The sequence below is a fragment of the Phacochoerus africanus genome, chromosome 11, assembly GCF_016906955.1.
Source record: "Phacochoerus africanus isolate WHEZ1 chromosome 11, ROS_Pafr_v1, whole genome shotgun sequence".
Taxonomy (NCBI): domain Eukaryota; kingdom Metazoa; phylum Chordata; class Mammalia; order Artiodactyla; family Suidae; genus Phacochoerus; species Phacochoerus africanus.
This window is the reverse complement of record NC_062554.1, coordinates 125,220,585-125,247,569: the sequence shown is the minus strand read 5'-3', so window position 1 is coordinate 125,247,569 and position 26,985 is coordinate 125,220,585. Positions and strand designations below refer to the sequence as shown.

Below are 26,985 nucleotides of genomic sequence, written 5' to 3'. Positions count from 1 at the left end.
CAAACAGTAAAATTAAGTCAGAATTCTAATCAAGCCAGATAGGCTTCCTTTTTTTTTTTTTTTTTTTTTGCCACTCCTGCAGCACGTTTCCAGACCAAGGTCAAACCCTCACCAGAGTTGCGGCCTGCGCCACGGTTGTGGCAACCCCAGATCCTTCGTCTGCCACACCACAGGGGTATTTCTATAGCAGATAGTCTTTTGACTTTGTGCGATAGCAACTCATTCATGGAACACTAATTAATCACCTGCTGTATGCCAAATGCTGCCCTTGGGCATGAGGATGAAAAGATGAGTCAGAATCAGGCCCTGCCTCTTGTGACTTACCGTCAGTGAAGAAGATAGGAGTGTAAAGAAATGATCACAGCCACGTGATGTGTGCTGTGGCAGAAGGAGAGCAGTAGGTTGAGGAATTGGAGAAGAAGACATGCTTTACCACGTTTAGAGAATTCCATTTTTCTGAATTTAACATTCTTTTTTTCTCCAACCGAATATTTCATGTATGACATTGTTTCTGGATCTCCTGCTGCTGTCTTTGCCCCGTTCTGATTGTATTCCAGCGTATGTAGTGTCTCTTAAAACATCACGTACAGAATTAACCATAGTCAAGGTGTGCTTGGCACAACAGCACTGCTGCCATCTGAATTCAGGCACCAGATGGGTCATTTTCTTTGGGGCTGATGGCCTTTTACCCTCTATTCACTCGGGAATCACTGCTTGGTTAACTCACTATTCCTAGGATAGCGTTGTTTCTCTCAGATGCATTTGGCTCAACAGAAGTTTGAGAACTTCTGTATTAGATGTGCTTTAGATTTTTTTAGGAGCTTTCTTATGTTCAGCACAGAGGGAACTTGTAGTCAGTTGACCTCAGATACTTAACTTTGACTTGCTGACAATTGGGTTTTCTCTCCCTGCTCTTAAGCAGCTAATTTTTTTTTTTTTAAATGGGTAAACTTAGAACATCATACGTATCCCAGCAAAAGTTCATTTTGTTGGGGGGCTTTTTTTGGTGTGCTTCTAAACCAAAAAGAAGGCTTAAATCTCATCTCAGTCATCTAATGTATTAAATGAATTGCTGTTTCCAGTGATCTGGGGTTTAAATAAGTATGCCTTAAAAATTTCCATCTAATGCACTTTGCATTTGGTTGCTTATTCCCCTACAGATCTACCATTGCTGTTGTCTGGCTCGTCAGTGTACACAGACAGACAGGCAGACATTCACATACACACACAGAGACACATGCACTCAGGCATGCATGCACACGTCAAAATAGAAATATCTATATTTTTCTAATAATAAATCATCACTGGAAAGAATTTAAATGGCAAAAAGAATATGAAAATCTTCCTTAAAACACTCTTCCTACTTGTCATCCTATGATAAACACTGTTGGAAATTTTATAAACAGTATTCTAGATATTTTCAATGCCTGTGTGTTTGCATTTGTGTGTAAGTTTATGGCTTTTAAGTACAAAATAAGTTATGTGATAAAAACACTCAAATTGGCTAGCTTTACCCAACTCAGACGGCACTGATCTTACCTTATCTCTCTTCTTTTCTAAATGTTTATAAATCATCTTTTTCATAATCAGTTGTGGAATTTGCCAAAAATCAACATCTTGCTCATTGTTTATAGTTCCCAGGCTCACATGTGCTCATGATACTAACCATCAGTCCTCCAGAAAAAGTTAAATTATCTCAAGTAGATTGTAGATTGACAGGGAAGTGTTTTAGCTATTCCAAAATGATTAACATTCAGAATGTTCAAAAACATTTTGAAACATTTCAGGTGAGTTGCTCCAAAGTAAAACATCATTTATGTCTAGGTAAAGTAATGATAGCTCTGTTTTTGAGCACATACACATGCCAGGTACTGTGCTAAATAGTTGACATCATATCTCATGGAGTCTTTACACCACTGCTAGGCATGTATTAGCATTATGTCTTTTCAGAAAAAGCTGAAGCTTGTAGTCCTTATATCATACCCCCTTTATCACACAGCTGGTCACTGGAAGGTCTTTCCTCTTTCCAAAGTCCTCGCTCTTGACTGCCATGTCCAGCTGCCTCTCCAGTTCGTTCTTTCTCAGTGCTGTTTAAACTTGCATTCAATTTGGTAAATGTTTAGTGAGTGCCTACTGTGTGCCAGGAATTGTTCTTGGCCTGAGTTGTGAAACTACGCAGCCCATCTAGTAACTGCTAAAACCTAGGATTTGGAAGGTAGTACATTTAATCCCATGTTACTGTAACCCCATCTAACAACTATGCTCTTTCTTGCCACTTTTAATTTTATTAAAACCTTTTCTTTAAAATGTTTATTACAACATTATAACATTAAATTGTAAAGTCATGTATGTTTTTAATCCTCTCTATTTCTCCATATTCCCTTCTTGACAGATATTTAAGTGTTTACAAATTTATAATTGTGGTCCATGTGATTTTGTGTTATTCTTTTTTCATGTACCTTTTTGTAAATGATTTCTATTACTTTTAGGGCCTTCTCACTTATCACTTAAATGATTGCATGATAAGCTGCATCAAAATTTTACTACTTTATCCAGTTCAATTAATATTAGTTGAAGATTCTCATGTAATTCTCAGTAGTAATGTTTATCTACATCACCTCCCTGCTGTTGGTTCTCTGTAGAAGAAATGAAAAACTCTCCTTCATGAAGGCCCATAGGAAAGATCTTGTCCACAGCTTTGACAGGATTTAGTGTACCTGTGTGGTAGACATCCCCTCTGGTCTCTTCATTTCCTTGGAATATGCTTGGAATCAAGGCCATTACCACGGGGGGATAGATACATCCCGTAGTTCTTTGGATATCTGCATTGGTGTGGACAGGTTTATTGACCTTGATTCTGCTGCTTTCAGATAGTTGGCATTTGGATATTTTTGTGTTCTTAGATTTATTTGTAAACTTTTCTTTTAGAATGGATTCTTTCTTCTTGGCTGAAATGTTTAAGTATCTTTACCTGTTATTTGCGGATAAAGAAGACATTATTTTTGACATAGAAGATTATATTTTTACCACAGAAGCTCATCTGTTACCCCTTTGGCTCTCTACTACAAATCAAAGCATCTCTAAGAAGAACACAGTAGGTTATGTTTTTGAATTAAATGTCCTACTCTCCTGTTTACTTCTGTATGTTTGTTTGTTCTAAGTGAAAAATAATCCATGAGTAGAATTTAATAAATTGAAAGAAGTTCCCTCGATGTTTTCTTACTTTGTTTTCTTTTATTGCGTTCTCTGTATGCTCACATTTCCCTTCATGTCTCCTTTGAACAAACTATAATGTTAAGTAAAGTAATTGTTTTTATTTACATAACATTCTTTTATATTTTTAGACTTCAGACTATACAGAACTGGATGATAGTAATTTTGACTGGACTTGTCCAAACACTCAGATTCTCTTCCCTAATGATCCACTGTATGCTCAGAGCATTCGTGAACCCTTGAAAAATGTGGTGGACAAGAGCTGCCCTAGAGGCATCATCAGAGTGTAAGATGTCTTATTTTATTTTTGTTAATTTCAAAGTTAATTCATAGTAAATGACAGAGAACATAAGGAACATGTAACAGCAAGAAAATATTCACTTAGATCAAAAATATTGAGGTATGTACTTACCACTGATTAAAATTAAAATTATTGGCTAGTAAAGTTAGATAACAAAGTTTATTCTGCAATAATGTCTTTTTATTATTAGGGAAATTTTCTATTTCTCTTTTGTTTAATGAACCAAGGAGCATATGATAGTTCATTTCTATAGCGTATTTTTACACAGAGTAGTTTCATCAAATATTTCCATGTCTTGTATTTGTAGAAAATATTTTTCCTTTTATGTGTAGTTTCTGTATAGGAAAAATAAAATGTCTTAATTTGATTTTTTGATAAGGTACTTGGTTGTTAAATAAAAAATTTTGCCTTAAGGTATTCATTTTCTTCTAGATAGTTACTTCAGAAAAGCCATTACTAGGAAATTTTTTAAAATGTTTTTAAGTGAATGTTATCATTCACTGACGTAAGTATTATTTTGTACCTCTGTTTTTTGGGGGGGAAGAAATAAATAGTAACAAATCCCTAAGCCAGCATGTTCTGTACCTTCGGATAGTTATAGTACTGTTGACTAATAGTGCCTTATAGATACAGACTTTTGTAACTATGAAATATATTTGAAAGCAGTACTACTTATTAAAAACCTGTTGTATGTAGGTAAATAACAGTTTCCAGTTACTCCATTTTTCACTAGTTTCAGACTAGCAACTTTGCATATATGTAATAACATTTTTTAATGTTTGCCTTACGTTTTTCCACAATTCTGACTTGTAGTTTTTTAAGCCTTGCCTATAATTACTTTTAGCAGAGAGGAGAGTTTCAGGAGTGGAGCTAAACCCCCTCTGAGAGCCAGAGATTTCATGGCCACTAACCCTGAGCATTTAGAAATCTTGAAGAAGATGGGGGTGAGTTTGATTCACCTCAAAGACGGGAGAGTCCAGTTGGTTCAACATGCAATCCAAGTAAGACATTGCTATGCTAATTAGATACCATCTCCGTCCTTTTTGGTCTCTTTAGCTTTAATAAGATAATGACATTCGGCTTTTTAAAAACTTTAAATGTTTGAGTTAAAGGTAGAGAATCAAAACTTTAGGACTTGGAAGTATCTTGGAAAGCATTTGATTCAACCTCTTTATAGTATAAAGCAAGTAAGTCACAAATAGGTTCGGTAGTTTTCTTACGTTAATATGGTCAGATGCAGGACTCACGTTTCTCAGTCCCTTGTCTTTCCACCATTTTATTTAGAACATAATCTTAAAAGCTAATGATTAGTTTTTACACTATTTTAGTTTCTAAAGAGCTGCTGAATCTTAAGTATTTTATTCATTATAGAAATCAAAATTTGCATTTGTCTGTCTATGCCTAGGAAACATGCCTCTTCGGGAAACTTTTATTGATTTTTGCTTTAAAAGTTTTGATAACCTGAGGCCTGTACATTATCCACTTTATTACTACATTAATTTTGAGAAAAATACACAGTTTGAGAAATGTCAACCTGGAACCATATTCAGATATCTCTTAATCTTGGATCCAACCTACCCACTACCTCGCCCTCCCCTCAGGTTTCTATCTCATCTCTTTCTTGCCACATCCATCCTTCCCTAAAGAGTCTCTGGTCTGCTTCCTTATGCTTCACTTGTCTTCACTCTCCAGCAGCGGGAGTGACATCGCTCATGACGTCGCTTCCACTTAGGTCACCAATGACAGAATTGCCAGCCACTGCCCCTTAACGCTTATATGATTGAACTTTATGTAACTAATGACTGGCCTCTTTTTAAAACATACCCCTTTCTTGGTTTCCAGGGCATTCCAGCAACATCTTTCCACTTGTCTGTTCATTATTTTGTAGATTGCTTTGCAGCTCTTCTCTTCTTGGTATAACCACTCAACATAGGCACAACTGAAAAATCGGAATCGTATCTTTTTTGTTCTATACTCTTCTTCAGCAGTGTCATCTATTTCTATAAGCTCCACTATCATCTTTGTGTGCATGACTTCTTAAGTATATGTATATAATCCTGATTCTGAATTTAGCTCTGAAACCCAGCTCTAATTTTGCAAATCCCTCCTCTAGATTCAAACTTCTTAAAGTAGAAGACTATGTCCCCAGGCCTAGACAAGTGCTGAGATACAATAGGTGCCTGATACTGATGTTTTATATTTAATCTGGTTGTTGGTTCGTAATTTCAAAGACTGAGCGTATGAGTCAGGTATGAGGTTTATTCCTTAAAAGGGCAACCAGTGGAGAAAATAAGCAAAGTTGAGCATTTAAGCATTTGGTGGAAGTCCAGTTCTCAATTGGTATCAAAAGTGGTTTATGGAACAGTGGAAGGGACATTGATAAAAATTACAGATAATATATTCAGAAAATATTTCCAGAAGTAATATTTTTGAGAACAAATAAGGCCATAAATATTTGTTAGTGACCGAAAACAGAAAGAAGAGATTTTGGAGTACAAATCATAGTGCAGCAATATTTAAGAAGTCAAAAAGTTAAAAGTTTCTAGAAAGAAAAGATAAAATTAATCTCTCTCTTTCCTAGGCTGCTAGTTCAATTGATGCTGAAGATGGTTTGAGGTTCATGCAGGAGATGATTGAATTATCAAGTCAGCAACAGAAAGAACAGCAGCTGCCTCCACGAGCTGTACAAATTGTTTCCCACCCATTTTTTGGCCGAGTAGTATTAACTGCTGGACCAGCTCAGTTTGGGCTTGATCTCTCTAAACATAAAGAGGTAGGTACACTTAGAATATGCTTTTTGAAATTGAATTTAAATATTAAGTATTGTCTAATTTATTTTATTTTTTTTTTCCCACTGTACAGCAAGGGGATCAAGTTATCCTTACATGTATACATTTTTTCCCCCACCATTTGTTCTGCTGCAATATGAGTATCTAGACATGGTTCTCAATGCTACTCAGCAGGATCTCCTTGTAAATCTATTCTAAGTTGTGTCTGATAAACCCAAGCTCCTGATCCCTCCCACTCCCTCCCTCTCCCATCAGGCAGCCACAAGTCTTTTTTCCAAGTCCATGATTTTCTTTTCTGAGGAGATGTTCATTTGTGCTGGATATTAGATTCCAGTTATAAGTGATATCATATGGTATTTGTCTTTGTCTCTCTGGCTCATTTCACTCAGGATGAGATTCTCTAGCTCCATCCATGTTGCTGCAAATGGCATTATGTCATTCTTTTTTATGGCTGGGTAGTATTCCATTGTGTATATATACCACCTCTTCCGAATCCAATCCTCTGTCGATGGACATTTGGGTTGTTTCCATGTCCATGGCTATTGTGAATAGGGCAGCAATGAACATGCGGGTGCACGTGTCTCTTTTAAGTAGAGTTTTGTCCGGATAGATGCCCAAGAGTGGGATTGCGGGGTCATATGGAAGTTCTATGTATAGATTTCTAAGGTATCTCCAAACTGTTCTCCATAGTGGCTGTACCAGTTTCCATTCCCACCAACAGTGCAGGAGGGTTCCCTTTCCTCCACAGCCCCTCCAGCACTTGTTATTTGTGGATTTATTAACAATGGCCATTCTGACTGGTGTGAGGTGGTATCTCATGGTAGTTTTGATTTGCATTTCTTTTATAATCAGCGATGTTGAGCATTTTTTCATGTGTTTGCTGGCCATCTGTATATCTTCCTTGGAAAACAGTCTATTCAGGTCTTTTGCCCATTTTTCCATTGATTGATTGGTTTTTTTGCTGTTGGGTTGTATAAGTTGTTTATATATTCTAGAGATTAAGCCCTGGTCCATTGCATCATTTGAAACTATTTTCTCCCATTCTGTAAGTTGCCTTTTTGTTTTCTTTTGGGTTTCCTTTGCTGTGCAAAAGCTTTTCAGTTTGATGAGGTCCCATGGGTTTATTTTTGCTCTTATTTCTATTGCTTTGGGAGACTGGTATTGTCTAATTTCTTAGTCTCTTTTCTAATTTAATGGTTTTAACTTATTTAAAACACCTAAATATTCAATCTCCCAGATTAAAGTATATTAAAATTAAAAGCATATCTTGAAAATATTGTCATAATTTACGTATATGTTTATAGAATTTTACATAAAATGTTCAGATACTGTCAAATTCCTGGTCTGTTCTCTAATTCAGTGGCTTTAATTTGTCTAAAAATGGTTTTCAAACTTTCCAACTACTGGAACCTTTCTTTGAACACAAATCTAAGAGGTTTAATGTAGAGAAAAAGCGGAGGTGCTCAGAACAAGTGGCTGAGGAGAGCATCAGATGCTGAGGTTCCACTGGGCAGAACTGGAAAACACTCAGCCATTCAGTCCTCCTAGTTTTAACATAGGAGACAAAGACGTACATAGCTGAGCTGTTCACCAGTTCATCCGACTAACTGCTAGCAAAGCTCGCTACTAGACCAGAACCCAAGTATCCTAATAACCTAAAGCCAATGGTCTTTGAACTCTATTATCCCTAATTTAAACTTTTTCTAGTGTGTATTTAAAAGCTGTGTGGGTTTATAGTTGATTCATCCATCAACAACTCTTATTCTAGGCATTACTTTAGGTATTTGTTATATATCAAGTTTACAAAAACCATTGAAGATCTGTGCCCTCAGAGTTTATATTCTAGGAGAGAGAACGACCTTAAAACATCTTTACACTCACATCTTTAAAATCAATTCCTTGGTGAATTTAATTGTTCTAGCAAGAAGAACTGCTTGCAGATTCATGTAGGCTATACCCATTTTTTTCCTCTCTCAAAAGATTTTCTGGGAGTTCCCATTGTGGCTCAGCAGGTTACAAACCCGACTAGTAACTATGAGGATGTGGGTTTGATCTCAGGCGTTGCTCAGTGGATTAAGGGACTGGTATTGCCATGAGCTGTGGTGTAGTTCCCAGACGCAGCTGGATCCCTTGTTGCTGTGGCGGTGATATAGGTTGGCAGCTGCAGCTCTGACTCAGCCCCTCGCCTGGGAATTTCCACATGCCACAGGTGTGGACCTAAAAAGCAAAAAAAAAAAAATTCTGGTCACCAATGATGGCTTAAAAATGATTTCAGCTGTTGTATGTGGGGGTGTGGGTATGTAGTGAATCTGCCGACAGGTTCCAGCTCTACCACTTACTAATGACAGTGTGTCTTTAAGCAAATTATGTAACCTGAACTTCAGTTTCTCCGTATGCAAAATGAAAATATTATCTGTATTATTTCGCTCAGAGTCATTACAAAAAGCTGGTTTATATATAATTTATGTAAAAATGCTTTACAAACTGCAAAGCACAAGAGGAATATTGGTTGGGTACTGTGTGGTATGCAAAATGTTTACACTAAAAATTAATGCTAAATATCTATTGGCTATATTATCATTAGAAAAGCAATGAGGTCTACTTAAAACTCTAGATATTGAATTTTAATGACGAGGTAGTGATTTCAGAAGATAAAAGACTAAGTTACTTTTATTTCTGACAGACAAGAGGATTTGTTGCAAGTAGTAAACCGTACAATGGCTGCTCAGAGCTTACCAACCCCGAGGCAGTGATGGGGAAAATTGCCTTGATACAGAGAGGACAGTGCATGTTTGCAGAAAAGGCACGCAACATCCAGAACGCTGGAGCCATTGGCGGCATTGTTATTGGTAAGTCATCCTCCATGTCATTGTGTCGACCAAGATGTAGTTTTTAGGATTTCACCTTTGAGTTTTCCAAAATTACATCAAAGAGTTTGCCATATCATTTTTACTTCACTAGATAGCATAATGGGTCAGTAATCCAATGACTCTCTTAGCCGTTTGTGTATATCTCATTTCTTGTTTGAAAGTCTAGATTTGGGTTTCTGTATATTCATGCCTAGGAAAGTATTTAGGGTCAGGTGTGAAGGTGTGGTAGGGTGAATGGTAAAAACACCCAATACCATGGATACGAAAATGTGCCCACGAGATCCAAAACCCCTTAAGGACGAATTACCCCCTGTCACCTCCAGCAAGAAGCCACGGAAAATATCCATTCTTCCACAAATATGTGGGCTCTGGAGTCAGACACATGGGGGTGCAGTTCCTGGCTCGGCCACAAAATCATGGTACAACCGTGGCCCAGCTTTAGTTTCTTTATCTGTTTATTCAATAGGATGTTTTCTGAGCTCCAGCTAAAATGGTAATAAATATCTTTTAGGTGGTTGTAAGGTTTGAAAATAAGATGTATAAAATTTCTTAAGATAACTGACATATCATAGATATGAGCAGTAGCAAATTTTTATCTCCTTCAGTCTTTTTCCACTGAACTCACAAACTTCAAATCATTTTTTTACCCAAGTTTTTCAGCCAGTGCGTTTGCTTTTTTATTTTTCATTAAAAATCACTGATATCATGACAAGCAGGCCATGACTATCAGGAAAAATACTTATTTTTCTATGCTTCGAGTAAATAGAAAGAACTGGAAGATCTAAGGTTACATCCTTTTTGTGAGGCTAGTTCTTCTGAATAGTTTATCTCACAGGGGAAATCCACTTTGTGTTCTAATTAGGATAGATTTCCTTTTTTGAATTCAGGATAAATAAAATTAATAAGAGACTTAAAATAGTAGGTTTACTTCAGTGAGAAATTATTTACTATTCCGCTTGCTTATCCCAAATGAGCACTCCAAAGTTGATTTAATGAATATATAAATTTCATTAGTTATTAGGCAGAGTTTCTCCTAATACTTACTTAAATCAGTGGTTGGCAAACTACAGCCTGTCAGGTTGTTCACGTGCTGTCCGGGCCACTTCAGGGTACCGTGGCGGAGCTGAGTGGTTGCACCAGCGCATAACAAAGCAGAGAAGGGTCTCTCTTTGGCCAGGTATAGAAAAAGTTTGCTGATGCCCGATTTAAATCATCTCTTGATCCTTAGCTGCTTTCCATACTGAGGTTGTTTTTATTGACGGATTCAATGGCTTGCCATCGCTATCCCTTTTAACATCACTTACTGAGACTTTAAAAACATAAAAAAAAGTCTGGAACATACGTGCCATATATTTTCCCTCCGAATCAAATGTTTTCATTAGTAGCTTTTAGTCACAAAGTCCTATACTGAGTTCCATGGGTCAGTAAATAAGAGCCAGTGATCCTTATTTTCAAAAAATTTAACTTTCAAATGGAAACTTTGTGTTGTAACTTCTTTCCTCTAAGTTTTTTTGTTTCTAATGAAGCATTTTGTTTGATTTTTACTGGTTTTAATTGTGTGTAAATGAGGAATTTAGGACTTTGTTTTTTATTACAAGCGCTGGAAGTATAAATTATTTTAGAAATAATGTGGCTGCAAGAGACAATTTATTTAAGCTGGTTTAGGAGGCAGGTTTGTTTACTATATGGAAATGGATTAATTTCATTGAACCCAAGAATCAGAAATACAACTGAGTGCTCTGAGAAGTAGAATTGGGGACTAAAATCAACAAGAACCATGATTGCTAGCGTTTTTCACATCTCTTATCTCTGGTCCCTCTTCTCTGCAACTCTTTGCAATTCTGCTTCATTCTGCAACTTCTTACCAGGCGGCGCTCTCTTCGCCTCTCACTCTCAGTTCTAAAATGGCCATTTCCAAATTGCAACCTAAGCCATGAGTCTGTGTTACTTAACTGGCTCTCTATCTACTGTTAACTGAAAGTCTTTCTGCGTGCCACTTCCAGGTTGCCCAGAGAGACTGAGGGCCAGGTAGCCATCCTTAGTCTAATGAGTTATTGCTGAGGGCGTGGGTTCTACAGGGTATTCCCCACTTGGCAGCGCTGTCCAGGCGACTTGCTGAGAAGGGACAGGCAGATTCTCCAGGGAGACTGGTGTGTGAGCTTAGGGCTGTGCACGACTAGCATCACCAGTAAAACAGTATTTAGCAGTCCCCCTACTATTATTTACCTGGTGTAAAATCACAGTAGTGTTTCATTTAATTTATAGAGAAAAAAAACACTAGTCATAATTATTCCTTGTGAACAGTATATTAAAAAGAATTGTTGGGAGTTCCCGTTGTGGCTCAGCAGAAACAAATCTGACTAGCATCCATAGGACGCAGGTTCAATCTCTGGCCTTGCTCAGTGGGTTAAGGCTCTGGCACTGCCATGAGCTGTGGTGTAGGTTGGGAGACATGGCTCGGATCTGATGTGGCTGTGGCTGTGGCATAGGTCAACGGCTACAGGTTTGATTCCACCCCTAGCCTGGGAACCTCCATATGCCGCAAGTGCGGCCCTAAAAAAAAAAAAAAATACATAAGTAAAATGAATTGTCAGTTTGTAGTTTGGTAAAACAATATAATGCCATTAGAGGAAATCTTAAACAATAAAATTTGATAGTTCCATCATTGTAATTCAGGTCTTTGAATTTTTCCATTTTTAGGTTTTTCCATAATCATAGAATTTTGTGTTCTACTTTTTATTTAATAATAACATTTTGTTTTTTCTGGGAGTTCCCTCAAGTAGTTCATTATAAGTTACTTATAACAGTTTACACTTGTTAACAATTATACAAAGCACTCCAGTAAACTTTTTCAGGCATAGATCACATTACTTCTTTCGAATTAGTTCCTCAGGATACATTTCTAGGAGGTAGAATTAGTAGGCCCCAAAAGTATGATTGTTTTTACGATTCTTGATACATAAAATTAATGCCATCAACAGGTAAAAAATAGTAGAGATTGGTTGGCAGACCCTTTTAATGGATGAACTTTCAATGTTCGCTGTGTTGGTTTCCTGGCTAGATGACAACGAGGGGAGCAGCAGTGATACTGCCCCTCTGTTCCAGATGGCAGGTGATGGGAAGGACACGGATGACATCAAGATCCCCATGCTGTTTTTATTCAGTAAAGAAGGAAGTATCATACTGGATGCCATCCGGGAATATGAGGAGGTAGAGGTGCTCCTTTCTGACAAAGCAAAAGATCGAGGTAAGAGTAAAAAATCATTTAATTTCAGCTGAGCATCAATTTTACTAATCCAATAACAAAAACGAGTTACAAAAAGATTATTTATGGTTCACTGACAAAAGAAGTAACATTTTAGAAGATGGTGTCAAAATATATTTTTCTTTCGGAAATAACTGGAGTAAAACATTTATTTTGCTATGTTTACTGAGTTAGAATGTTTTTAGAATATTTTATATGTAATTTATAATTTTGGCTATGATTCTGCCCAGTGATTAAAATACAAGAGATTACATTGAGAGTCATTTTTAACAACCACAAATGTTCACCATTCAGCCTTGCCGATGATACATCATACTTTTCTTTTACAAAGAATGAAGAGGGATTGTACAGAATGGGGTTATATATACAATATAATAGTAGTCGGGTTTCACCAGGTCCCCCCTAATCAAATGACCGTTTTCTTGGTGGAGGCAACAGAAATCTAGCAGTTTCTCTCCACTGAGACCTAAGTTTATCACTTAGATATTTATAAGTTACAAGAGTCACACAGGACTGGTTCCTGAAGAACAAGAAAGGACACCTTAATTCATGAGTATATAGTCCTCTCTAGGCCAAGACATTTGTTAGTAATTTGAAAAGCTCTTTGAAGCCCAAATTACTGTACAAATCCAAGGTCTTTCTAGTATTCTTCATAGTTTCACTCCTAGGGATCGAGGAGAAATGAGGGAAAGTGCACCATCAGACATAGACCGGATCCTGCTTGTGACAGCAGCCTTTCTAATCTCCTGGAGACACCTGTAGAGAGCACTACTCCTCCCATCCCCCTTACGTGGATACGTTGTATAATTTGTACAGGGTTGTTGAGTCCCCTGGGATGTTTGTTTTCCAGATGTGTAGGAAACTGATTCAGTTCAACTCAGTATAATTTCCAAGTGGAACAACAACAAGGAAAGTTTAGCAATAATCTAGTGCTAGCCAAAACAGTGTTTTGTCTTGTCTTCTCGTATTACTTTATTCTTCTTGGAGATTCATCCAGATGTCAATTATTTAAGCAGTATGGAGAGTGAGTATTATGTATGTATGTAAGGATGTATAAATAGAAACAGAACAGAAGAGAAAGGATTTCTGATCTTCTTAAATCCTCTGGTGTGCCGCTTTCTTTTTTTTTTTTTTGGAACCCTTTTTTCACCTCAGATCTTCTTTCCTGTATTATATGCATTTAGGCACATCAAACATAGGCAAATATTATCCATGTAACTCTTTAATGCCTTTGCTTTTTCCCCCCCTATTTTGTGCTACCATTGGAATTTCAGCAGCAATATTAAAAGGTAAAATGATTCCAAGCTACATTATTAATAGTAGTAAGTATCTCTCATTGATGAACCTCAAATTATATATGTATATGTGTATGTGTATATATACATGTATATACATGCCTGCGTGTGCACATATATATATATAGTTTCAGTGGCTACCATGATAATATCCGATTTAATGTAATTAGATTATTTTCATGTCTAGTCAGCTGTCCCATAATGATAATTTATTGATCCTGTCATAACAAATCCTATGAATTAAATATCTCATTTAAGAAGTTAATTCACTAGTCCAAATACACACGAGTCACTCTAACAAAAAGATGTTATGCATGTATTATTTTTGATCTCGCTTTTTATTTGAATACAGTTGTCAAATATTTAAAATATCCACTTGTTTTAAAAACCCATATGTGTATAGGGATGTGTGGGGATTAGGACTGTGAGATTGTGGTAAAGCATGTGCTTCCCATACTAGAGAAAGGATATGAGAAAAGATTAGTTCTACTATTTAAAAAAAGTCTAAACAATACAACAGTATTCCCTTAAGGAACTTGTCGTAAAAAGGCTTTTTAAAATTATATTTTTAAAAAAGCTTTGGTACTCTATCAATTTTTTGAACTGTGATTCTGTTGTGTAGTGATCTTTTGACAAAAAGTCCTAAAAAATTCCTCTTTTTATAAAGCTTTTTCAAGAGCTGTACAGCATTATTAACTAAATCAGTAACACGTTATAGTATAATTGTTAATATTTATCAGAGTAACAAAAATCAATGATAATAGTTTTATTAATAAATCAACTACTTTCTTCACTTAGGAAAATATAAGTTAATGTTGGTAGTGGTCATCATTAATTTGCCCTGTGTCAGTTACCGCATGCATCAGCATTTCTCTTCAGCATCAGAATCAGCGGATGTACTTGTTAGAAGCGTAGGTTCCAGGGTCTTACTCCAGAATACTGATTGAATCATCCTCTGAAAGCAGAGGATCAAAATCTGAAATTTTAGCTACTCTTTTTTTTTTTTGTCTTTTTGTCTTTTTGCTATTTCTTGGGCCGCTCCCACGGCATATGGAGGTTCCCAGGCTAGGGGTCGAATTGGAGCTGTAGCCACCAGCCTACGCCAGAGCCACAGCAACGCGGGATCCGAGCTGCATCTGCAACCTACACCACAGCTCACGGCAACGCCGGATCATTAACCCACTGAGCAAGGGCAGGGACCGAACCTGCAACCTCATGGTTCCTAGTCGGGTTCGTTAACCACTGTGCCACGATGGGAACTCCAGAATCTGAAATTTTAAACAAGCATCCCAGTTAATTGCACTCAGCTATGTTTTGAGAAACACTGAGCAAGAGTAAGAAGGCACCCTTTTTCATCATCTCCCAGCTCTGCATCTGGCCATCTTATGCCATCAAAGGTACTAGGTTGGGTTATATAAGTACACCAAATAATAGCATCCTTAAAATCTGAATGATAAAATGTCCTCCAAATTGCCCTTCCTAAAAATAAAATTTTATTCCACAGATACATATTTCCCTTAAAAAGTCACACAATTTCAATTGAGCACTTCTTCCCACATATTAATATGGAAAACAGAAAGCCCAGAACAAGCCCCCACTCCCACTCCCACCTTCTAGTTCTGATGATAAGTCCCAGCCATTAATATAGAAATACCGGCAAATAGTCCTATCTGCTAGCAAAAATGTCCAGATACATTATTACACATTCTTCTCTGGAAATAAAGCATCAGGTGGAAATGCTGCTTCTTTGGGTCAAACCAGTCATACTTCTAAAAGTTAAGTTAGGAATTCCCTTATGGTACAGTGGGTTAAGGATCTGGCATTGTCACTGCAGTGGCTTGGGTTGCTGCTGTGACATGGGTTCATTCCCCAGCCCGGGAACCTCCACATGCCGTGGGCATGGCCAAAAAAAAGTTATCACAAAAGTGTTAATGTCATCTCTGTCATATGTCCCATCTTTCTGAAATTTCCAGAGTTTGTAAAGGTACTCAATAATTCCCACCCTGTGTCCAGAAACAAAACACACTGTGTTTTTACCTTTTGATTCAAATAGAAACAGTTTACAATTAAGATTCCGTTGCCTTTTCTCAACAGTATTTCTCAAGGGGGAAAAAAAAATCAGCATTTTAAAGTTTCAATGCATTGTCACACTTGTAGTTTACATTGGAGACTTCCAGTGCCTTAACAGCCATAGACAGATATTTTCAGGGCTACTCCTCTATTTGTGTCTATCTGGGGGAAGCAGACAGCAAAAATGGGGGAAAGAAAAGAAAGGTCCTATGTGTGAACTGCTCAAGATTTAAGTCTGGCAGAGTTGCTTTTCCCAAGATTATCCTCCACTGAACTTGATTGGGTGATCTGTAGAACTTAGATTGCTATTGGAAAGGATTTGTTCGGAGGAGAAAAATCTAGTGTGTAAGCAGGTGGAATCTTTGCTTGGAAAGGGGGCAACCGAAACTTTCTTGTTAGCAGATGAATGCTTAACCAACTGGGCTTCTCTTCAGCTACAGCAGGTTTTCTCCTGCACTTTCGCATTGGCACATCTCTTCCCTCTTTAGAAATGCCTTGTCAATCCCGTGACCGTTTCCTCTTTTAGAACATTTAGCCATCCTAAAGACCGAGCTGTCTTCTTTACGAAATTCTCTCTTATTCTCGTAGATAAAATTTAAGGACATCTTAATATAGTGGAATGTTATTTATTTTACATTATACTTCCTCACCTGCTTCTTAGATCTGTATCCGTTGCTTTCAGTAAATGCTGGATGAATGAATGATTGTAGAACATCCAGTGCTAAGTCTCTGCTAAGATCCCCTTGTCATCTTATTATTAAAGCTTAGTACTTTTGGAGTTCCCTGGTGGCTCATTGGGTTAGGGATCCGATGTCACTGCTGTGACTGGTTACAGCTGTGGTGAAGGCTCGCTCCCTAGCCTTGGAACTTCCATAGGCTTCAGGTGTGGCCAAAAAAAAAACCAAAAAAAACAAACAAAAAAACCCACTTAGTACTTTTTTTTTTTTTTTTGGCTTTTTGCTATTTCTTTGGGCCGCTCCCTCGGCATATGGAGGTTCCCAGGCTAGGGATCCAATCGGAGCTGTAGCTACTGGCCTACACCAGAGCCACAGCAACATGGGATCCGAGCCGCATCTGCAACCTACACCACAGCTCACGGCAACGCCGGATCGTTAACCCACTGAGCAAGGGCAGGGACCGAACCTGCAACCTCATGGTTCCCAGTCGAATTCGTTAACCACTGCGCCACAATGGGAACTCCAGTACTTTTCTTGAGATTTTCTTTATTTTTTTGCTTCCTGTGTTTCTGATACACCATGAATTTAATGACGTAGCCTTACACTCTAAGGGCTATAATACTGCATGCTGTGATAACAGCACCTTAGAATGAAGATTTGTAGCTGTGTGGTAGATTCTTTCTTCCTTTTTGAACTTCTCCAAATGCCATTTTTATTTAGCTCATTGTTGCCACTTTGCTGTATATCAGATACTCTTATATATTAGATTTGTTTTTGGACTGGCTTTTCTTTTTCACTGATCTATTTGCTTATTCTTGTGCCAATAATAAAATAGTTTGCTATTTTTTAAATTAATGTGTAGTTGATTTACAATGTTGGATTAGTTTCAGATGTATAGCAAAGTAATTCAGTTATACATATATCCATCCTTTCTCAGATTCCTTTCCCATGTAGGTTATTATAGAAAATTGAGTAGAGTTCCCTGTGCTAGTAAGTCCTCGTTGTAATCCCAAACTCCTAATTTATCCTTCCCCCTCACCTTTCCCCTTTGGTAACCATAAGTTTGTTTTTGAAATCTGTGAATCTGTTTCTGTTTTGTAAATAAGTTCATTTGCATCTTTTTGTTTAGATTCCACTTTTAAGAGATATCATGTGGTATTTCTTTTTCTCTGTCTGACTGACTTAGTATGATAATTTCTAGTTCCATTCATGTTGCTATAAATGGCACTATTTCATTCTTTTTTATAGCTGTGTAATAGTCTATTATATATCATTTTAATATATATAATATATATAGTAATATTCTATACCATTATATTCTAATATATTCTATTATATTCTATTATATATACACACACATAATGTTTCATAGTTTCTTTCTGATCTTTCATTGTTATTAATATTCTATGTGTATATACATACATATATACACACATATGTAATATTCCATAGTTTCTCTTTCTGATCTTTCATTGTTAGTATATAGAAATGCAAGAGATTTCTGTTTATTAATTTCATATCCTGGACATTTTGTAAACAGTGCTGTAATGAACATGAGGGTGCATGTATCTTTATAGTTTTCTCTGAATATACACCCAAGGGAGGGATCACTGGATCATATGGTAGTTATGTTTTTAGTTAAGGAAACTCATACTGTTTTCCATAGTGGTTGTACCAATGTACATTCCCACCAACAGTGTAGAAAGGTTCCTTTTTCTCCATACGCTCTCCAGTATTTATTGTTTGCAGACCTTTTGATGATGGCCATTCCGTCCAATATGAGGTGATACTCGTTGTGGTTTTGATTTGCATTTCTCTGATAATCAGTGATGTTGAGCATCTTTCCATGTGCTTTTTGGCCTCTGTCTGTCTGCTTTGGAGAAATGTCTATTTAGATCTTCTGCCCATTTTTTGATTGGGTTATTTTGCTTTTTTGATATTAAGCTTCATGAGGTGTTTGTATATTTTGGAGATTAATCCCTTGCTGGTCACTTCATTTTCAAGTATTTTCTCCTATACTGTGGGTTTGTCTTTTTGCTTTGCTTATGTTTTGTTCCTTTGCTGTGCAAAAGCTTTTAAGTTTAATTAGGTCTCATTTGTTTATTTTTGTTTTTATTTTCATTAGGAGGTGGATTCAAAGATACTGCTGTGGAATTCCCATTGTGGCTCTGGTAACAAGCCTGAATAGTAGCCATGAGAACGCAGGTTTTAATCCCTGGCCTCAATCAGTGGGTTAAGGATCCAGTGTTGCCATGAACTGTGGTGTAGGTCACAGACATGGCTTGGATCTGGCATTGCTGTGGCTGTGGTGTAGGCCAGCAGCTGCAGCTCTGATTCAACCCCTAGCCTGGGAACTTCCATAAGGCCGCAGGTGTGGCCCTAAAAAAACAAACAAAAAAAGATATTGCTGTGATTTATGTCAAAGAGTGTTCTGCCTATGTTTTCCTCTAAGAGTTTTGAAATATGTGGTCTTACATACAGGTCTTTTAATCTGTTTTATTTCTATATATGGTAAGAGAATGTGCTAATCTCTTTCTTTTACATTCAGCCGTCCAGTTTTCCCTTCACAGACTGTCTTTTCTCCATTGTATACTCTTGCTTCCTTTGTCATGGATTAAATAACCATAGGTGCATGGATTTATATCTAGGCTTTCTATCCTATTCCATTGACTTATATTTCTGATTTCTGTGCCACTATCATACAGTCTTGAGGACTGTAGCTTTGTAGTGTAGTCTGAAGTCAGGGAGGCTGATTACTCCAGCTCCAGTTTTTCTTTCTCAGGATTGCTTTGGCTGTTTGGAGTCTTTAGTATTTCCTTACAAATTTTAAAATTTGTTTAATTCTGTGAAAAATGCCATTGGTGATTTGATAGGGATTGCATTGAATCTGTACACTGCCTTGGGTAGTATAACTATTTTGACCATATTGATTCTTCCAGTCCAAGAACATGGTGTATCTTTCCATCTGTTTGTGTCCTCTTCAGTTTCTTTCATTACCTTCTTATAGTTTTCAGAGTATATGTCTTTTGTCTCCTTAGGTAGGTTTACCCCTAGGTATTTTATTCTTTTTGATGCAGTTGGAAATGGGATTGTTTCCTTAGTTTCTCTTTCTGATCTTTCATTATTAGTGTATAGAAATGCAAGAGATTTCTGTGTATTAATTTCATATCCTGAAACTATCAAATTCATTGATGAGGTATAGTAGTTTTCTGGTAGCATCTTTAGGCTTTTCTTTTTTCTTTTTTTTTTTGTCTTTTTGTCTTTTTAGGGCCGCACCATGGCATATGGAGGTTTCCAGGCTAGGGGTCTAGTCAGAGCTGTAGCTGCCTGCCTATGCCACAGTCACAGCAATGTCAGATCCAAGCCACGTCTGCAACCTACACCACAGCTCACAGCAACGCCAGATCCTTAACCCACTGAGCAAGGCCAGGGATCAAACCCGCAACCTCATGGTTCCTAGTCGGACTCATTTCCGCTGCACCACGATGGGAACTTCAGGATTTTCTATGTATAGTATCATGTCATTTGCAAACAGTGACAGTTTTACTGCTTCTTTTCCAGTTTGGCTTCCTTTTATTTCTTTTTCTTCTGATAACTGTGGCTAGGACTTTTAAAACTATGTTGAATGTTAGAGTTCCCGTCGTGGCGCAGTGGTTATCAAATCTGATTAGGAACCATGAGGTTGCGGGTTTGGTCCCTGGCCTTGCTCAGTGGGTTGGGGATCCGGCGTTGCTATGAGCTGTGGTGTAGGTCGCAGACGCGGCTTGGATCCCGCGTTGCTGTGGCTCTGGCATAGGCTGGCGGCAACAGCTCCTATTGGACCCCTAGCCTGGGAACCTCCATATGCCTCAGGAGCAGCCCTAGAAAAGGCAAAAAGACCATAAAAGAAAAAAAGAAAAAAAAAAGACTTTCCATCCAGGAACATACACTTACCTGTAAATTTAAGCAGATCTTATTTTATGTTTTTATTGAGATTTTACACTATTAAACAATAGAATTTCCTAATAAATTTAGTTCTGTGTCTTGTAGCTTTTATTTTTATTATGAAAAGGATACTTAGCTTATTTCTAACCAGTTATTCCTACTATGGAGGAGTTATTGGTATTTCACTATTTACCTTAATTTTTACTCTCCTTATCAAATGCTTTTATTATCTTAATAGTGTTTTTAAAAATTGAGGTGCTTTGAGTTTAGGTATTCAACACAATCTGAAAATACTGACAACTTGATCTTATATTTTCCTGTATTTACACTTTATTTTTTTATCCCATTTCATTAGCTAGATTTCCAAATAATATTACATAACATGTAACCTTAAGAGGGATTTTTTGCCAAAAGCACTATCTTCACTAGTAGATGAAACAGCCCTGCACTCTCCTATCCTTCTAAACTAGATTAATACAATCTGGAAAGAAACTTAAAGGTTTCGGTTTGTTTGTTCGTTTTTCAGTCCATCCAGTTTAGGGTAAGCTCAGCATAAATGAACTCCCAGCAGCCAGATGCTGCTTTCTCTTCTTAGGGCCCCCCATGCTTTCCCTAATTGTCAAATTAAAATGTAGCTTTTCCCGTATATGTGGGGACTCCTCTCCCTGCCCCCTCTCCCCCAGCACACACTCTAAGAACTAAGTTAACCCTCCCTATTCAGGTACCATTTCTAATCAGGGTATACCTGCGTACCTTCCTGTGGTCCCGTCACACTCGGTGGCTTTCTACTGAGTCTACCTTCCCTTTCTTCTTTGACAGATTTTCTCTGCTTATCTTTAAATCTCAGCTCAAGCGTCACTTTCTGAAGGAAATCTTCCAGTCTCCCCATAAAGCGTATCTCAGAGCTTTCTGTTTACTTGTGTGATTATTCATAGACAGTGTTATCCCCAGCTGGACTGCAAGATCCAGGTGTTTGGTTTTACCTCATTTTGCCCCAGCACCTTGCAGCGCGCCTGCCTCAGTGGACACACGGGAGGTCTTTGCTGACTGCAGAGTCTGAGGCAGATGCAGCATGTGCATGTTGAAGCTATTTTAAGCACTTTCTTGTAGGAGCCCTAAATAAAATGCCTCTAGTGCTTTTATTATATATTCATTACAAGAGGCTTAACTTGCTCTCCAGCCTTCCAGTGGATTTTATGATTATATAATTCATAGACCTCCAGTAATGAAGTAGTTTTATAAATAATCTCAATTCTTGTGTTCATGAAAATATCTAATCAACCACATTAATATCCATGAATCATTTAGCATTTTGTATTATCTGCATTTTCATGGCTGAGTATTTCACTGTTCAAGAGTATTATCTTAAAATACAGCAATAGTATGTGCTGTTTAGAATTTATTCTATTTAATATGTCCTCACGGGCACACTTTCCTGAATTTAACTATTTAATAAATTTTAAACATATTGCAAATTTAAATGCATTTTAATAATATTGTTTAAGGTATTTCTCGGCCTTTACCATTGCCCATTGAAGGCAGTCCTGTCAGTTGTTAGAGTCACTCCTTTTAGTTTGAAAGGACTTTTCAAGTGCCACATTTTGCAAGGTGAATATACCGAGAAATGTGATTGCTTTATTATAAGGCAATATTTTACTCTTCAATGTTCCTGTTCACCCTTCTGCATTAACATGATTTTCTTTAATCTTTATTGTTCTGCTTTATTCTCAAAACCAGTATGCTTTTGAACGTGTGATAGTACATGTTTTGAGGGGAAAAGTAACATGAAGTTTGTTTCTTTCCTATTCAGATCCTGACATGGAAAATGAAGAACAACCATCCTCTGAAAATGACTTTCAGAATCAGAGTGCTGAACAGATGGCATCAGGTTCTCAAGAGGTTGATTTAGTTGATGAAGAGTCTCCTGAGGAAGGTTCTTCAAACTCTCACCCAGACTCATCTCCAGCAGATAGGGACAGTGCTGCAGGTGGTCCTCCTTCTGAACAGAATTCTCATCCCACAGGAAGCCCTGAGCCGACACGTCTGGATGGTGAATGTACAGATTTAGATAACCAACTCGAACAACAGTCAGACACTGAGGAGGATTCCAATCCTAATGTCAGCTGGGGCAAAAAGGTCCAGCCTATAGACTCCATATTAGCAGACTGGAATGAAGATATAGAAGCATTTGAAATGATGGAGAAGGATGAGCTCTGACTCCCTAAAGTCTACCTGGTGGTAGGTATTTCCAAAGAAAAGGTAAACTGTGGTTCATAGACACCCTGGTCCTAAGCAGGCTCTCTCATGGGAGGCTTTAAGTATGGTGATGAGCAACCACGTTCTGACTGGGAGAGTGAGTTACCATAGGAATCTGGAGCGTGTTAGGCTAGAACTGACCTTGTTTAAACTGTCCCATCACAAATGGAAACTCACAGTCCCCCCTCCGGTGACAGCATTGCACCACCCTGCTGTACCTCAGGCCAGGAAGGAGATTGCTGGAGTCTCTGGAGAGGCAGGATTCAGTTAACTGTGAGGTGGGGAATATGAATTTGAGTCTCTTTCTAATGAAAGGAAGCTCGGCTTTCTTGGTTTGGGGGTTAGAGGCTCTTTGGGGAAAACACAGATGAGTATTGCGGGCATTCCGATGATGCTGCCTTCACAAAAACACTCAAAGTGACCTATGTGGTGATGAAGCAACTGCATTCATGGTGAAAACGGTCTTTGCTTATCATTTTCACTTGCTTCATTGTGTAACACGATCAAAATGACTTGATTTCTTTTCCCTTTTCACAATGTCCTTTTCATTTAAACCAAAGGTGAAGCCAGTATACTTTTCTCAGTGAGTTACTAATCCTTGGGACCAGGTAAAAAGGTCATATACTGTGTTGTGGAATTTGAGGACTTAATATTTTTGAAAAATGGAGCAAGGGTGAAACATAATGTTGCAATATGCACTTGCCATTGGGCCTTCCAAAGGGAAAGCTGTGACGACTCTGAAATGGAACTTAAGGTTATATCTTAGTAGGGTGAATTATAAATCTTTTCCAGTTCATTTCTTTGGAGGTGATTACCTCTTGCCATCAGCCTTACTCCATCCCATGTTTAGTACGCATTTTGAGCCACAAGGCCTGTGTTGCCAATATCTGAATACATTTTGTTCCATTTTTCTATCTTCGGGAGCCATGATAAAACTGTGGTAGTGATTTAAAAATTCTGGGGTAACTACTATTTTCCTCCTTTGAAACTATGATTTCGAAAGTTGCACCTAAGGAGTCTGTCACATTTTCTGTTGAATCATGGTTTTTTAAGTTTGCTTTTTTTAAAAAAACTAGTATTCCATCTGATATGGACTTGAAAATTAGTCTTTGGTAATCTGTGTAAAAAAAATTACACAGTAGCAACTAACATACAGCCATATAGTTTAATGAGAGTCCGGCCCTCCAGCGTGTGTACGTGTGTGTGTGTGTGTGTGTGTGTGTGTGTGGCAGTCTGGTGCTGGCCACATATAAGTTTTAAAAAGTTTGTTGTTGATATCTGTAGATAGCCCTGTAATTGAAATCATGGCTTTACTCATTTTATTTTCAAAGTTACCTGTATCATTTCTAAAGGAATATTTGAGAATTCCCCTTTTCTTTACCATGACATTATATAATAACCTTTTCTTAAAACAGTTTTTGAGGTACTGATGAACTTAAACTGTATATGGAGCTGTTAAAAGAACAGCAGTGCTGTATTGTAGTTATGTATATTCATGTACAGTCTTAGATCCCAGGTAAACAAACACATTCTGTCACAAGGGGATAAATAGCTACTTTCAAAAATTCCATCTAAACTTAATTGGGTCAGTGAGTAATAAATCTAATAGAGAATTCACATTGGGGGGTGGCGGGGGAAGAGTAGTAAACAAGACCTTTATTGGCCCTTAATTAAACCTGACACCAAAATGGCTGTTTTTAGTCTCTCTGCATGTGAAATTTGGTGTAAGAAGACAGAACTATAATACATACAGTCTATGGAAGGATAGACATAGTGCTTTGTTCATCTGCATTGCAAAGCCACCAAAATAGCTGAAGCTTAATTACTTGACTTGCCTTGATTCATAGGACTGGGGCTTGGAGAAAAGGAGCAGATGTTCCTTTAAAACTTGGATTACAGAGCCTTATGTACATTGATTTTGTATTTGTAGCACAGAGCCATTGTTGTCTAAATCTGACTTATCTAAGTTACCAAAACAACATAGTTTTGTGTCCAGCAGAGGTCTTGTGGCATCCTAGGAAAAGCCAGACTACTGCCACTCTCCCTTCCTTTGGCCGTTAGGGGGAGCTGTTGCCATTCATTGAGGTCTAGAAGCAAATTGTTCGCTCGTTTCGAAAATCGAAAATGAATTGTTTAAAAAAAAGGAAGAAAGAAAAGAAGAAAAAAAATTAACACCCAGAAGGAGTTATCCCTGATTTTTCCCTAGCTAAGAAAAGAAGGTAACATGTTCAGTTTCAAATTCCAACATTGTCCTTGACACTCTCCATTCTTAATTGACATACTGCCACAAAGCTGTTTTTGAGTTCATTAAAAACTTTCAATACCATTAGGCTTTTTTTTTTTTTTAATGTTTTGTTTTTTAAATACCTTTTATAGCATTTTCTTTACTTCCTAAAGATTCAGGAGATTCTGTGTGACCCTGAATTTTAGAAACATCTGGTCTACCTCAGTTAAGTGTTGCCTGTACAGAGAGAGAGCTGAAGTGATCACCACAGCCATAAAACTGTTTGACTAAGAAGGATTTATGCAATGTTTACAAACCTGGAATCAAGTAAGGATTTTATCTGAAAGTTAAAATCAGATAGATATTAGAGAAAGTATTTAATTCAGGTATTTTCAAGTTTTAAAACGTAACCTGTTTACCTAATAAAAATAGTTAGTTTTTTTCTGCTTTGGAAAGTCCATTGAAACGACATACCCTAATTTGCAATGCTTTCTCCATAAAGTTTAGGTGTGAAAGAATTGTAATGTTCCAGATACGTTTGGAATGAGAGCTTTTGTTGGGTAGGTTCTTTTTCTTTTTTAACTTTTAATAGGCTTCCAACAAGAATACCATTGTTGTTCAGAACAAAAATTTTTTTTACATTATACTTTCCCTTTTTTCCCCACAGTATTAGGAATTAAAATGAAAAATTGTGCACTCTCTGATTTGACTTCTCTAATTACTCTGTCAAGATATTTTTTCTAATTACCACCACAGCCCTTTTTATAGGAAAACCAGCATTTGTTCCCTCCCCAAACCCCATGCCAAATTCATCATAAAGAAAGCTCAGCATAAGTAATTCAAATAGTGCTTATAATTGGGGGGGGGCGGCATTTAATAAATATTCCAACCGGTCGTTTTATGCACAAGGCTTCAGTCAGAACATAGAAAAAAAAAAAACATTCTGTGAATGAAATATTGTATGTTCAGATTTTATAAAAGACATTTTTAAAAGCCCAATTTACAGCCGTATATTTTCTTATGATGTAATTTATGAAAAAGATGTCTGTACTAACAGGTGCTGTAACACTACTGTTGTTGGATTTTATTGTTTGGTGATAAATGTATACCATATTTCTAAGGGAAACTATGTACTGTGATGTAAAAGTCTGGGCAAAATGTATATAATCCTTGTATATAATTGTGTATTTGATTATAATTACTGATTGTAAAGATTTAATAAAATGTGTAAATATTCTGGTCTAGTTTTAATTTTTAAAATCAGTCTGCATATCTTTATACTTTGATATCTTAAAAAATTTTTTTGCCACTGTGTCTTCCCTTTAATTTTCATTTTACTCCCGGAGAGTAAATCTGGGGACAGCTGAAAGTATAGAAACACATTGAACAGTTCCACGCCTGAACTAGTGTCAGGGACCCTCAGAGTAGAGTTAGAGTTAGCATTTCAAAGTGTCAATATTGGTAACATGTTTTTATTTTTTATTTTTTTGCTTTTTTAGGACTGCGCCTGGAGCATATGGAAGTTCTCAGGCAAGGGATCAAATTGGAGCTGCAGCTGCTGGCCTACACCACAGCCACAGCAACACAGGATCCAAGCTGTGTCTGCGACCTATACCACAGCTCATGGCAATGCCAGATCCTCAACCCACTAAGCAGGGCCAGGGATTGAACCTGCAACTTCATGGATACTAGTCTGGTTCATAACTGCTGCACCACAATGGGAACTCCTCGCTTACATTTTGAGTTTACTAATATTTAATAAAAGCAATTGTCCTTTGAACATTGTCATAAAAAGTTACACTGACCTATTATTTCCAGTGAGACCATTTCCTTTAGCAGCCACTTTAAGATAGTATGCTTTTCATCTGCACTGTTCCAGGGTTTCTGAGCACAGATATCTTGAAAGATGTAATAGGTATTATTTCTTGATAACTGCTTTCTTTAAAGATGAACAAACTGAGAGTTGAGCAAGCTCAAGCATTTTACTCAAAGTCCCACATCTGGTGCCTGGGCCATGGGAGGGGAGCCCTGGTTTATTTCCAGAGCCCGTGTCCCTTCCATGTGCTGCCCTCTCCCTTCCTTTCTCCTCCCACCTCCATTT

The 26,985-nt window shown here is 37.4% G+C and overlaps 1 protein-coding gene across 2 annotated transcripts in view; it reads left to right on the top strand.

Moving 5' to 3' along the window:
• EDEM3 (ER degradation enhancing alpha-mannosidase like protein 3) overlaps window positions 1–26,120 on the top strand; it is a 76,981-nt gene extending 50,861 nt beyond the window's left edge. The window contains exons 14-20 of one of the 2 annotated variants that reach the window (XM_047754281.1): window positions 2,929–3,094; window positions 3,345–3,499; window positions 4,362–4,515; window positions 6,096–6,287; window positions 8,987–9,152; window positions 12,235–12,420; window positions 22,215–26,120. In XM_047754281.1, coding sequence (XP_047610237.1) covers window positions 2,929–3,094; window positions 3,345–3,499; window positions 4,362–4,515; window positions 6,096–6,287; window positions 8,987–9,152; window positions 12,235–12,420; window positions 22,215–22,621 — 1,426 coding nt within the window. In that variant the 3' untranslated portion in view covers window positions 22,622–26,120. Of the gene's footprint in view, window positions 1–2,928; window positions 3,095–3,344; window positions 3,500–4,358; window positions 4,516–6,095; window positions 6,288–8,986; window positions 9,153–12,234; window positions 12,421–22,214 lie in introns of both variants that reach the window. The other variant, XM_047754280.1, reaches the window with a different exon arrangement.
• The last annotated feature ends 865 nt before the right edge of the window (window positions 26,121–26,985 follow it).